This window comes from Mandrillus leucophaeus, unplaced genomic scaffold, assembly GCF_000951045.1.
Source record: "Mandrillus leucophaeus isolate KB7577 unplaced genomic scaffold, Mleu.le_1.0 Scaffold526, whole genome shotgun sequence".
Lineage (NCBI taxonomy): Eukaryota > Metazoa > Chordata > Mammalia > Primates > Cercopithecidae > Mandrillus > Mandrillus leucophaeus.
Genome location: NW_012105653.1, coordinates 219,451 through 232,782, shown reverse-complemented (window position 1 = coordinate 232,782; position 13,332 = coordinate 219,451). Strand labels below are relative to the sequence as shown.

Below are 13,332 nucleotides of genomic sequence, written 5' to 3'. Positions count from 1 at the left end.
CCCGCGGGTCAGGGTCTGTGAGTGGGAGGCTGCAAGGCTACCCTCCGCTGCCCCCTTTTCTGGGCAGTTCGAGAGGCCCCTCCCACCCACCCTTGGCCCCTCGCCATGCAGGTCAGCAAGTCTGCATGCGTCCTCACCACGCAGGCTGTCACACGGCTGCTTAGGTCCAAGGAGGCTGCTGCCGCCGTGGACATCAGGACCTGGCCCACCATCCTAGACACAGGTGCGTGCCCTCACACTGCCCAGGACCAGTCCCTTTTCCTTTCTGTGTTGTAGGGGTGGTGTTGCCTGGCTGCCGTCCAAAAACACACGAGGCAAGAGCAGTCCTGGCAGGAGCCTGGCTGACAGCAGGGGGGCCTGTCCCATGTGTAAACCTGCGCTCCTCAGCCCACAGCAGCCGCACCCAGTCCCAAGTGGTGTGGAGCACAGCCTTGCCCCTCTCACCCGCCTCCTGCTGGCATGGGGGCTGGCAGCTCTCTGAGGCTTTCTGCAAACGCTCTGGGGACACCGCTCCCACCGCGTGCCACCACTCCAGCATCCCTGTCCCCATCATTGGTGAATGCTGTCGTGCCCCAGGAAATGCTGAGGGCCAGCAGGCGAGGGTCAGAAACCCCCCTGGCTCCCCTCTGCCGTGGACCTGTCTCAGCCCGGGCTGGATGGGGCTGGGCCAGGGCAGCTGGTGTAGGGGAGGGAAGGCTCAGAGCTGAACAGCCGGCCAGGGCCCCAAAGCCTCATGGGCTTGCCTCAGGGGGAGCGGTGCCTGCCCTGCTGAGCCTGTGCCCAGTTGCACCCCGGGAGGCAGTGGTGTCTGGCTCATGGGGCCACGAGAACTTGATGAAGCACGCAGAACCCAGAGCCCGTCCATGGCTATCTTTGCTGTGGTCGGGACTCTGGGCTCATCTGGGCTCTGCCATAGGCTCTGTGGCCTTTGGCAAGTCCCCAGTCCTCTAATCTTTCCTACTGGTCAGTGACGTGATGCCGCCTCTCCTCGCCCTGCCCCGTCCCCCATTTCCACAGGCTCAGTGTGGTCTTGGTGGGACCGGGTAGCGTTTCCATGAAGAATGAAATACGCTTTGCTGAGCACACACAGCCTGCATGGCCACGGCCCCACTGCTGTCTGAGCTCACTCTCTGCAGGACTCCCAAGGACAAATCGTGTGTCGCCTCTTGCCTGCGAAAGCCCAGAGCGTTCAGAATACATGCGGGAACGCTAATGTTGGTGTCTCCTGTTTAACAGATGACATCCCGAAAAAGAAGGTAGCGAGCATTTTCAGGCCCCCCTCCCCCGATGTCCTCGCATACTTGGACTTCAGCGTGTCAACCACTGGGATACTAGCAGGGGTGAAGGTAGGTCCTCTGAAATCCTGTTTGCCTCAACCCCTAGAAATCAGGAGGAGTGGGCAGAAAGGATGTCAGATACAGGTTTAAACCGGCAGGTCCTTACACAAAGCACAAGGCAATAATATTGCTGCTTAAGATTTGTGTTAAACACCAGTGAAGCCTAAAATGTGATTAGCCTGAGAGTAATGCATTTTCTGATGCATTATGGTCATGTCTAAACTTTCTGATCTATGACTATCTGGCTTCCAGGAACTGGTGGCTTTGAAGAATCTCTTACCTTGCTGGGAGCCAATAGCTCGATTAAAATTTTTCAGGCTGGGCGCGGTAGCTCACGCCTGTAATCCCGGCACTTTGGGAGGCCGAGGCGGGTGGATCACGAGATCAAGAGGTGGAGACCATCCTGGCCAACGTAGTGAAACCCCGTCTGTACTAAAAATACAAAAAATTAGCTGGGCATGGTGGCGGGCGCCTGTAATCCCAGATACTCAGGAGGCTGAGGCAGGAGAATTGCTTGAACCCGGGAGGCAGAGTTTGCAGTGAGCCGAGATTGTGCCATTGCACTTCAGCCTGGGGCGACAGAACAAGACTCTGCCTCAAAAGAAAAAAAAAAAATTTTTTTTAAATTCAATATCCTGAAATTTTGTTTCTAAGATTTTTAGTGTACATTTCTTGGGTATTATTTAGGTTATATGGGGATTTGAGCCAACCGTCTTTTAAGGAAATAAATATGATGTTTGGTAGTCTAGCCACGTGGACAGCAGACGCTGCCATCCACCCTCTCTCCTGGTGCACATCACTGAATTTCATTTCCCCTTTTTTAATTTTATTCCTGAGATGTCTCACGCGGCCACAAGCGCCTTATGCCGCTCCATAAAGCTGCAGTGTGAGCTGTACCCCTCTCGGCAGATCGCCATCTGCCTCGACCCCTACTGTGGCCTTGGCTTTGCCCTGTGGTGTCTGTGCAGGTGAGTGCAGGGCCCCTGCCGCCTGCTAGGTTGGAGCAGCTCGTGTGGCTCTTAGGAACCTTGGCCTTCTAAGGCACCTTTTCTGAGTGTTCAGGAAGCCGATGAGACGTGTGTGAGTGGATTTGTTTGGGGATGAAGTGGGTTGGAGTCTGAGTCTGAAATTGAGTGAAAATACAGTTTTCATTAAATACACTATCCATTATCAGTACTTGGGAAGAATCTGTTTGATTCCTTCAAACACTAGAAAGTAGTGATCCATCTCCATAAGTGAGTGCCTCTGGGGCATTGTCCCTGGATACTCTCCAAGTGTTTGGAGCAGAGCTCAGGACCCTGTGCCTGCCATCCCCCAACGTTCACCCTGTGGCAAGTTTTCCACCAAACTCCCCTACTTGGCATCAGAACAGAATCATGCCACTGTCGTGGCTGGAAAAGAAGTGTCCTTGAGGAAGGGAAGAGTGGAGTGCCCGGTGGGCAGGTGGAGCCTCACGAGCCTTCCTTCTCGCAGTGTCTACTCGGGACACCAATCAGTGCTGGTGCCCCCGCTGGAGCTGGAGAGCAATGTGTCCCTGTGGCTGTCAGCCGTCAGCCAGTACAAGGCCCGCGTCACCTTCTGCTCCTACTCTGTGATGGAGATGTGCACCAAGGGCCTGGGCGCACAGACGGGTGTCCTCAGGGTGAGTGCCCAGACCCAGGCTTCTGAGTGTGCTGTAGACCACAGCCCTGGGAAGTTTAAAAACAACAAAACAAAACAAGACTCCCAAGGCCCCTCCCTGCAGTTGGAAGAAGTAGAGAAAAACCTTTCCCACTACGGGCCCTGTGTACACATCCCTCCTCCATGGCTCACCTGTCTCTGCAGCTCCACACCCCGAAGGAGAGGCGGGTGTGGGAGCAGGGCAGGGTCCCTGCGAGATGGCAGGGTGGAGGTCTGGCTGTGTGGGAGGGCAGGTGTGGGATGCAGGTCAGATGGAATCCTCTAGTGCGTCCACACTTAGGATTCTATGGGACAGACACAGCCTGCAGAGAGGAGGTTGGTGTCCAGCTCCACCTCTGTGTGCCCACTCGGAGATATCCCAAGACAGTGCCCAGGGCCCTGGCAACTCACAGGGCTGTAGCTGTGGCCTGACTGCTCCCCCCTCCCGCAGATGAAGGGGGTGAACCTGTCATGTGTGCGCACGTGCATGGTGGTCGCCGAGGAGCGGCCCAGGATTGCGCTGACCCAGTCCTTCTCCAAGCTCTTCAAGGACCTGGGCCTGCCGGCCCGCGCCGTAAGCACCACGTTCGGGTGCAGGGTCAACGTGGCCATCTGCCTCCAGGTGAGGCGCTGGGGCCTGTGGTTCTCGAAAGCTGTTGGCAGCGTGGAGACCAAGCTTCCCAGCTGTTAATGTGCAATTTTGTGCCTGCCTGATCTCTTTCTCCTTCTCTGAGCCTTTGATGTTTCATTTCCACGTAATATTTTAGCTTCAAGAGTTTTATTTTTAAAGATATTCTATTCTAGTTGAACAAAGGCTTATTTGGAAAAAAACACAAATTGTTTTTGAACAGTGACTAATATCCTACCTGTAAGACTCTCTAAGTTAGCTATAATACACAGCTAAGTTCTTAAAGCAAGATTGAACTTACTATTTTAAGATATCTAGCAATATTAAATTGAAACATTAATAAATGTAATTTGTATTGACTCATTCATTTTTGAAACCTTGAAATGTCTCATTAAAAGGAAGCACCAAGTTTCAGAGATTAAAGAGCTCATGGCAATTCTGTTTACTGCTTCCTCAGATAGCTACAGCTATTTCTCAGATTTTGTACTAGTATCTCAATTTCCTTTCTTTCTAAAAACATCTTAAAACCAAATAGCTTTTTAGATAACCCTACATATTGAATACCTTATTCACCCACATTGTACAAAAATAGCTGGAAGGAAATGGCACCTGTCCATGCCAGAGCAGGGCTGAGTGCGGGTCTGTCTCTGTTTCCAAAGTGTTTGCTTGGCCTTGTGCCTCCCCGTCACAGTGGCTGTGCACGCAGGGCAGGGTGGCGGCTCTGCTCACACCCTCTTCCCCACAAAAAGACCCCTGACCACTCAAGCCTCACACGCCTGTCACACAGCAGAGATCGGGCCTTTTGTGAGCTCGCTTCCTGCTGTAGGCTGTGGCTGAGCGTGGGTGCCGGCCTGTGTGTTAGTGGCTCTGCGTCTGCAAGCCTGGGGCCTCCTTGCTAGACGTGGGAAGGGTGTGGACGCCACATGTGATTGCAGAAATGAAGTTAATGGATGTTCACGTTTGCTCTTTAAGATACAGAGGTGGGTTTTGCTCTCTCTTTCCCTGTGTTTCTCATGTGGCTGCTGCTTCTGTGTGTGTTTCCTGTGGCTGTCTCCTCCCTGTCTCACTCTGCTGCCTCCTTGGCCTCTGTCAGCCCAACAGGCTGGGAAAGCTGGCTGAGCAGGTATGACCTTGACCTTGACCTTGTTGGTGCCTCTGTGCTTCCCCCTCCCACGAGTTCATGTGACTTTCTCGTGAATTCTAGACAAACATGTTTCTTTTGCTGTCTTACTTTGTTCACAGTGGATATTACTTGACATATTACAAAAGCTCCCTTGTCACCAAATTTAAAAGTAAAACTATTTTCAAAAAATGTTAATGCTCATTGTATTGCCTTGGGAGGAAGGGCTCTGTTTAATTCCAGTGCAGACATAGTTTATGTTGTTTGGGATCTTTAAGGGTGATGTTGATCAGCGTACTCATTTAATTTGATGTTCCTTATTGAATAAAATGACACATAATGTCCGTTAGTCGGGATTAATGTTAACTGTAAGGTTCAGAAAAGAAAGGAGTAGAAAGGTGAAGGCTGCCGTCCATCTCACCTGGGTGAGTCTCGGCTGCAAGCAGTCCCCAGTAGAATTAGACTGGTTGCTGAGAGGCCAGGCCCTGCCTGACAGCGTGGTGGAAATGCCCCTCAAATCCTAATGGTGTTTTCATCACAGCAAGAGACCAGTGGGAATAGAAAGTTGTTAGAGCTGAAATGTAAAGTGGCATGATTTGGTGTTTTCAGAGTCACTGACTGTTTCACTCAATATTATCAAGCTCTGTGGATGTTTGGATGGAAGGCATCAGCCTGCCTGGGGGACCTCAAACCCCTAGGCAGACTTGCTGCAGGGAGCAGAGCGGCTCCCTTCTTGGGTGTCCCCGGGGGCCAGGGAGGAGCTGCCATGCAGCTGTGCCTGTGCAAACAAGATGAAAGTGAGGCCCCTGAACAGAAGTTCCTCTGCTGCTCTCCTTCCAGGGCACAGCTGGCCCAGACCCCACAACCGTCTACGTGGACATGCGGGCACTGCGCCATGACAGGTAATGTTCCCAGCCTGCCTGGGCCCCATTCATACCCGGCGGCAAAGTGGTGCGGACCAGGTCTGCGCTGACCATGCACCCCTGGGACCCAGGCATTAGAGGACAGCTGGGCCAAGTCAGGCCTACCCAGGCACCTGGATAGGCACATGAGGGGACAGCTGGCTACACTGGGCCATCTGCACCAAGAGGAAGAGGAGAGCTGTGAGCCTCCTCTTCCCAGGGGAGCTCAGTGTCTGCCTCTGTGCGCCCGCGTCCCCAGGGCTGCAGTTAACATCCCTGTATCTGTCACACAGCCAGGAAGAATAAGTGTGACCCCTGTGACATTTGGTTTTTTAGAGGGATAGGGACAGACAGAAGACAAGTAATCTGTCTACTGGCAAGAACATTTCTTACCTGATGCTGTCATAGAATCTGACTTAGTTTTCATTTTGATAACCGATGTGGTGCATACAGTGTGTGCTTGCTGGTCTGTGGTCAGGTGTGTATCAGGGCCTGTCCCAGCTTTGAAGCTCAGATCCCAGTCCTGGGTTCTCAAGTATGGCCACACTGTAGCTTGATGTAAACACTAGGTTTAGCTTACTGGGTGCCAGGGGCCTGCTGGGTTCAAGGAAGACCTAAAAGAAATGTAGAGTGAGCTGCTGTGAGCACATGGGGTGGGTCGTGAGTGCATGAGGGTGGCAGCACTTGGGACCGCAGCGTGGTTGGGGTGTCCCTGCCATTCATGGCAGGTGTGCTGTGGAAAGGTTGACATCCTGGCTGTTGTCAGCAGACCCTCAGAGTGATCATTTCCAACCTCATGATCTGCCCTTTTAGACATACCTGTGTAGTAAATTACATACTGAAATTGTTCCCTTGATTTTTAGGGTACGTTTGGTAGAACGAGGTTCTCCGCACAGCCTGCCATTGATGGAGTCTGGAAAGGTAGTGGAAACCAAGACGTGTGCATTCTGAGTCGTGTCTGAGACGTCCGTCTGAAGCATCACCCCGTGGAGGGTGCTGGGGGCTGCGGCTCAGATGAACACGGGTTGACTTCTGGTTGGGGTGGGCTTGGCTGCTGCAGAAGCTGCCTTCCCTGCTTTGTGACTGGGATATAGAATTACTTAGTTACGTCTTTAAACACACGTCTGAGCTCAGAGCCAAGAAAGGGAGAACTTCAGGTATAGGAATAAAGAACTCCCACTGGGTGGGTGGCAGGCCTCAGGCCTCCGGGGCCAGGGCCATGGAGGCAGGGTCCGGCCCACCTACACATCAGTGGAGTGGCCCTGACCCTAAATTGGAGATGGCAAAATCTCATGCCCTAGTTTAGGGTGTCAGCAGGGAAGAGGCCCCCAGAGCCTGTAGGGGATCTGGGGGATCCTGAGATGGCCTGAGGACTCCCAGGAAAAAACTGAGATGCTGCAAGGGGTCAGCAGACATAGGCACAGAACAGCATCCTCTGAATCGTTCAAAGGAAGGAGGTTTGAACCTCCTTTGGTTCAGGAAAGGTTCAAAGGAAGGAGGAAAAGCCACACAGCCCAGGAAGGCAGCATGAAGAGTATGCCAGGCTTGATGTGAGTGGGCAGCTGCTGCACATCCAGCGGGGGCCGCGGGGGCCCTGGTGGCTTCACAACCCCAGAGACAAGAGAAGGAAATTGGCCACCCTGACTCCGTTCATTGCCGTGGCCACAGCCACCTGTGGGGAGTCAGAGACGGGCCCAGAGAGGGACCCAGCCAAGCCACGTGATGTCTAGCACACAGACTCCTGCAGGGCAGCAGGGGTGAGACTGGGGACAGAAGGCACAGCTGCTGTGAGGGTCTCGAGGTGGGAGCTACTGGGAGGACAGTGGGACTGGGCTGAGTGTGGGGAGCAGGAGTGAGTGAGTGAGTGAACTCACATGCAGGTGCAGGGGCTTGAAAAGCTCCCATCCCATGTCCCCTGTGACAGTCACTTTAGGAAGTAGACCAGCCGAGAGTGGAGCTGGGTGAGCTTAGTGGACAGCACATCTGTGGGAGCCGGGGCTGCTGCATGTCCTCCCTTCTCTGAGCACAGGGACATGTGAGCCGCCATCGCCAGAGCTCTGCATCATCCTTGGTGTAAACTCAGCGGGTTTCCCTGGGTCGTGGGGCCTCCACGCCGCTCTTTTCAGTGGCTGTTCCTGCCCTGCCATGTACAGCTGCACTGTAATTGTTTCACTCACCCCCTTTTATTGGACATTCTTTCCTGTTTTGCTATTACAATCACTTGGGCCTGATAGGTTTGTGTCCTGGAAAGAGCTCTGGTTTTGGGGCTTAGCTGGGACATGCAGGGCGAAGATGGAGGCTCCAACAGCATCTGGGGAAACAGAACAGTCCCACCTGCCGGGGAGGGTCTGGTGCTGACCACAGCTCACACCTCCCTGTGGCCCCTCGTCCCCTCCTCCTGCCAGGAGTGCGACTGCCCCCATTTCATACGTGAGGAAACTGAGGACACAGAACAAGCATCCAGGTCTTGTGCAGTCAGGTTGTCCGACCTGAGCCCAGTGAGGGAACGCTGGGACCGGGCCTGGGAGGCCAGGTAAGAGATGGTGGCCTCTTGCCTCTGAATTGGCACAGAGCCAGTGCTCAGTGGTTGGACTGACTCGGAGTCATGGGCAGGAAGAACTTCCTCGTGGTCAGGTTCCTGGCTGAGAACTAGGACAGGCATGTGCCTCCTGCAGGGCTGGGCACAGCAGGGTCACTGCACCCCTGGATGTGTGCCCGTGAGGTGCGCTGGCATCACCTGGCTGATTGTCTTCGTAGCCTTAGTGACCCTCTGCCCCTCCTGACACCCAAAGATGGGGTCCCGTCTTAGGAGCTGGAGTCATTTTGCTAAGATTCACAACTTATTTCTATTGACATCTCTTTTTCAAAATTCGAAGTCAAATTTGGAGCAGCCTCTAAACTTCCTGACCTGACATAAGCACGTCAGTCCTGCAGGCCAACTTCCAAGGGACGTTATTTTAACGTCACTGAATCAAGAGAGTCTCGTGCCATGTTTTCTTTAACAAGGGACATAGCTCTCCTCCTTCCAGATCCTCCCTGGCGTGAAGGTCATCATCGCACACGCTGAGACCAAAGGACCCTTGGGAGACTCGCACCTGGGAGAGGTGAGCTGAGGCCAGGGGCCCATGGGAGGGGCTTGAGCTCTCCAGCCTCACCGGCTTCATCTTCCTTCTCTTTTTGCTTCAGATTTGGGAATTCTAAACTGTGGAATAACACTTGCCTTTGGGAATCTACCAGAAACCATTTGGCCCTTCCCCCATGTACCTCCCAGACCCAGTTCCCATGTAGGGTTTTGGGGTACTGTGGGACAAACTGCCTCATCCCTAGGTTGACCTAACCAACAGAGGGGAACCCCTAGGTGTGAGGGCACTGGCAGGTGGGAGGAGCTGCACAGGCACCAGTGGCAGCATGGAAAACAGCTACCTTGTGCAGGACCCAGCAGCTGCTACTTAAAACGTCCCTGGCACCCAGGGGGGAGCACAGACCCGGCGGAACTGGTGATAGAGAACTCTGCTCCAGAAGAGTTCCAGGCCTCCACCTGCCCTGGGAGGTTCGGAGAGCTCAGAGCCCTTGTCCTGAGGGTGCAGGTGGAAGGTGTAGGTCTCCCTGAGAACACGGAGGCTATACAGGAATCCATTGGGTTGAAATGTCTACATGTATTGCACGTTTATCTTGCTGTAATTTGGGACAGGCACGACTCATTATTTATGGGCAGCGGTGGCAGCTTGACATGCAGTCATGTCCCGAACGTGCAGATTGATCTGTTGTCATGAGAGCTTAGGACTCACGTTCCCAGTCCTATCCTCCTGGGGAATGTGCTGTCAAATTGATGTCTTCAGACCAGGCAGGCACAGGCATCATTTGTGGGCTCTGCTGTGAAGCCAGACTGGGGGCTTCCAGCAAGCCGTGCCCAGTGGGAAATCACTCAGCCTCAGCTGGCTTCTTCTGACTGGGACAAGGGTGTGAGCGTGTGACCCCTCAGGTGGTCTTAAACTGTGTCCTGATGGGAAGGTGTCCTGGGTCCCAATCCTGAGTGTGGATGAGTGAGGGACCCTCCCCTCAACCATCCCACTTCTGGACAGCCAAACCCAGGTCTGTAAGTCAAGGGTGTGCCCCCAGGAGATGGCGAGTCTGAGCCGGGAATGGGGACCCACCCCTCATGGCAGATGTTCAAGGGAAACGCCCCTGTTGGCCACCCCCTTCTCCTCTTTCAGACGCTGCCATGCAGGGGCGTGTTAGAGCCAGTTGAACTGACTGTAGGTTCTGGACGGACTCTGTGTCTAGAAGGGCCCCATGACACTTGGTCCTGCAGGCACAGGCCTCTGGTCCCTTGGTCTCTGCATGGATGCACACAAATGCCTACATGTGTGTAGATATGCGGGTGCACGCAAACATGTGAACAGACTGGTGGACACACACGTGCACATGGATAGTGGACGCACACACACACGCATGGGGCTGACGTTAACCCTGGGACGTGCTGTCTGCTTTCAGGGCCTCTGTCTTGCCATGAGTCTGAGCAGCCACATGCTCTCCACTCTGTAGGGACCCTCATTCCTTCAGCCTGTCCCTGTTGTGGAATTTGGGTTGCTTCCAGCCCTCTCTTATTGCCAACAATAGTTGGATGTGAGGAAGGTGGAATTGCCCCTGTCTACTTACCCACGTAGGATAGAGTCCTACAGATGCCATTCTTGGGTCAAAGGAAGAAACAGTATTTAAGAAGAGAAAAGTTATGTTTGCTTTCTGTGCCTGTAATTTAACTTAGTTCATAAAATAAGAGACAATGAATATTATCCGCCCGACTTCGTTCGGTGTTTTCTGGAGCATTATTCTTGGCCAGTGGATGTCTCGTGACAGAATCTGAACTCGGTGGTTGGTGACACTTCACATTCTTGTCCTCTGGGCCCCACCAGATCTGGGTAAGCAGCCCCCACAATGCCACCGGGTACTACACCGTCTATGGGGAGGAGGCGCTTCATGCCGACCACTTCAGTGCCCGGCTGAGTTTTGGAGACACACAGACCATCTGGGCAAGGACTGGCTACCTTGGCTTCCTTCGACGAACAGAGCTCACCGATGCCAGTGGAGGTGAGGGGTTGTGGTGAAGTCCCACGTGAGTGCTGTGCGGGGAGGATCTGGGCTCCCCAAGAGCTTGGTCACCTGCTGGCACACCTCACTCCTTGCTGTGGTCTGGTATTGTTCAGTGTGGGGGAAAGATACTCTGACAGCGGTTTTCTCTGAAAATACCGGTTTCCCTCCATGACTGCCCCTCGCTATCCTTGGGACCTTGGCCTCTGCTAAGGGGTGGGGGGATGGTGTTGGTGATAAGGCTACCAGGCTCCTCAGGGAGGCCTCCTCCTCTCTGCCAGGCCGGCCTCTCTGCCACTGTGTCTTTACCAGTGGCTTTCCCATGCACAACCCATTCAAAGTTGTGGCCAATGTCCAGAGGACTCTGTGCAGCCACCACAAGCTGGCCAGATAAGGCAGAACTTTTGGTAGCTCCTATAGATAATGTCCCGTTCCCAGAGATAAAAGTTATTTTTAATAACACGCTCACACTTGCTGTAACTTTCCTGAGGTGGTTCCATGCTGCAGAGATAACAGCCTGCACTGCCAGTACCTCCATCACCGTCCCTGCATATGGTGTGGGACCTCATGATGTTTGAGCTGAGACCTCCCTGTGCCTGAGAGCCCCTGGTTGGGCTCAGAGGATACGAGCCCATGGCTCGGCCCATGCCTCTGCATGCCTCGGCTTTCTGGGCACATGTAAACACACACTGTTCACAGGGCGGCATGATGCACTGTATGTCGTTGGGTCTCTGGATGAAACTCTGGAGCTCAGAGGCATGCGGTACCACCCCATCGACATCGAGACCTCTGTCATCCGAGCACACAGGAGCATCGCTGAGTGGTAAGAGTCCAGGTGGAGGGCGGCTCCACATGGTCCATACAGCCCTTCCTCTGTGCGTGAGTGCTGTGCATCGCTTGGAGCAGAGCCGAGGACTGCTGGGCCTGAGCACAGGCCTCCTACATGGTCACCCTGGTCTGCAGTGGAGCTGGGTGCCATGTAGACGAACCCTGTCTACCTTGGGCATTGCCAGAGAGGGCTGAGGACTTCTTGTGGGTCCTCCCTCTGGATGTACTCTGCACAGCATGGTACCAGAGCACACCTTGCTGCCTTTGTTTGGGTTTGGCTTGTTTTTTTCTCCGTTTCTTTATGAGTTGTAAGCCAAGAGATTGTCCCCAAATGCACAGGCAAAAGGTAAGGTTTCCACAGGTCTCATCCTAAAGTGTTTCTGCTTTTAATGTGTTTCTCACATGGTTGTGACTCCTGATTCCTTCACCTGTGGGGAACTTGTGTTGGGACAGGTACAGCTTTCAGCATCAGATAATGCTCCTGATTCTCAGTAAAAGCTTTAGTTGGAATAGACATCCTGTAAAATGGATCTGGCCTGATCTTTAGGTTGTGAATAGCCTTAAATAGCTCTGTGACATCAGTGTGCTTTGCTCTTCTTTGTGCCACCCTTTCCCAAGCATTCATTGGCCCCTGTGGCCTGTGCCTGTGTCCGTGTGACCCCATCTGTCTTTCCTCTGCAGTGCCGTGTTCACCTGGACCAACCTGCTGGTGGTGGTGGTGGAGCTGGATGGGCTCGAGCAGGATGCCCTGGACCTGGTGGCCCTGGTGACCAACGTGGTGCTGGAGGAGCACTACCTGGTCGTGGGCGTCGTGGTCATTGTGGACCCAGGGGTGATCCCTATCAACTCTCGGGGTGAGAAGCAGCGCATGCACCTGCGGGACGGCTTCCTGGCTGACCAGCTGGACCCCATCTATGTGGCCTACAACATGTGAGCGCAGCACCCCAGACCGGGTGCCGGAGACGAATGAGCTCCAGCAGTCCAAGGTGATGTGGGAAGACACTGCAGAGCCCACGCACCGGGACTCGCCCCTTCCTGTGCTCTTACAGATCCCTCTCAGCAGCTCCCTGCATCTCCTTTTAGAAAGCACTTCCTGAATTATTTAAAGACATATTTTGAATCTGCCAAGTACATTTACAAAAACACAGATGCTGGTATTTTAACAGATGGAGAGACAAGGAAAGGAAAGGAAAGGCCTGGCGTGGGCATTGTGAGGAATCACAGGCACCGAGGTTGTTCTCTGCTGTACTGCAAGTTTGCACTTTCTTTAGGCTAAAAATGTAGTTCCTGATTTTTAAAATTCAGTTATTTATTCCCACTTCAAATGACAAGTTCATATATAGAAATTACGGAGAGAAACTTGAGACCATTTACAGAGAGAAACTTGATTCTGGGAAGATAGCAGAGTACAAACCAGCTGCCTCACTTCTGTTTCACAGGGAGGCTGATGGAAAGGAAGCAAGCTGGACCCATCCTCCCTGCTCACAGAGCACTATGGTCACACGCAGTGCCTGCTCTGCCAGTTTCGTTATTGAAAGAGTTGTGCTGGCTGGGCGCAGTGGCTCTCGCCTGTAATCCCAGCACTTTGGGAGGCCAAGGCGGGTGGATCACGAGGTCAGGAGATCGAGACCATCCTGGCTAACACGGAGAAACCCCGTCTCTACTAAAAATACAAAAAATTAGCCAGATGCCGGGCGCAGTGGCTCAAGCCTGTAATCCCAGCACTTTGGGAGGCCGAGATGGGTGGATCACGAGGTCAGGAGATCGAGA

At 53.5% G+C, this 13,332-nt stretch overlaps 1 protein-coding gene across 1 annotated transcript in view; it reads left to right on the top strand.

The window, feature by feature from the left end:
- Positions 1-13,246, top strand: part of DIP2A (DIP2 disco-interacting protein 2 homolog A (Drosophila)) — a 79,430-nt gene extending 66,184 nt beyond the window's left edge. The window contains exons 27-37 of the mRNA XM_011996831.1: positions 112-223; positions 1,237-1,346; positions 2,175-2,305; positions 2,811-2,979; positions 3,448-3,618; positions 5,585-5,646; positions 6,510-6,567; positions 8,676-8,750; positions 10,560-10,734; positions 11,434-11,557; positions 12,244-13,246. Coding sequence (XP_011852221.1) covers positions 112-223; positions 1,237-1,346; positions 2,175-2,305; positions 2,811-2,979; positions 3,448-3,618; positions 5,585-5,646; positions 6,510-6,567; positions 8,676-8,750; positions 10,560-10,734; positions 11,434-11,557; positions 12,244-12,496 — 1,440 coding nt within the window. The 3' untranslated portion in view covers positions 12,497-13,246. The remainder of the gene's footprint in view (positions 1-111; positions 224-1,236; positions 1,347-2,174; positions 2,306-2,810; positions 2,980-3,447; positions 3,619-5,584; positions 5,647-6,509; positions 6,568-8,675; positions 8,751-10,559; positions 10,735-11,433; positions 11,558-12,243) is intronic.
- Positions 13,247-13,332: the final 86 nt, after the last annotated feature.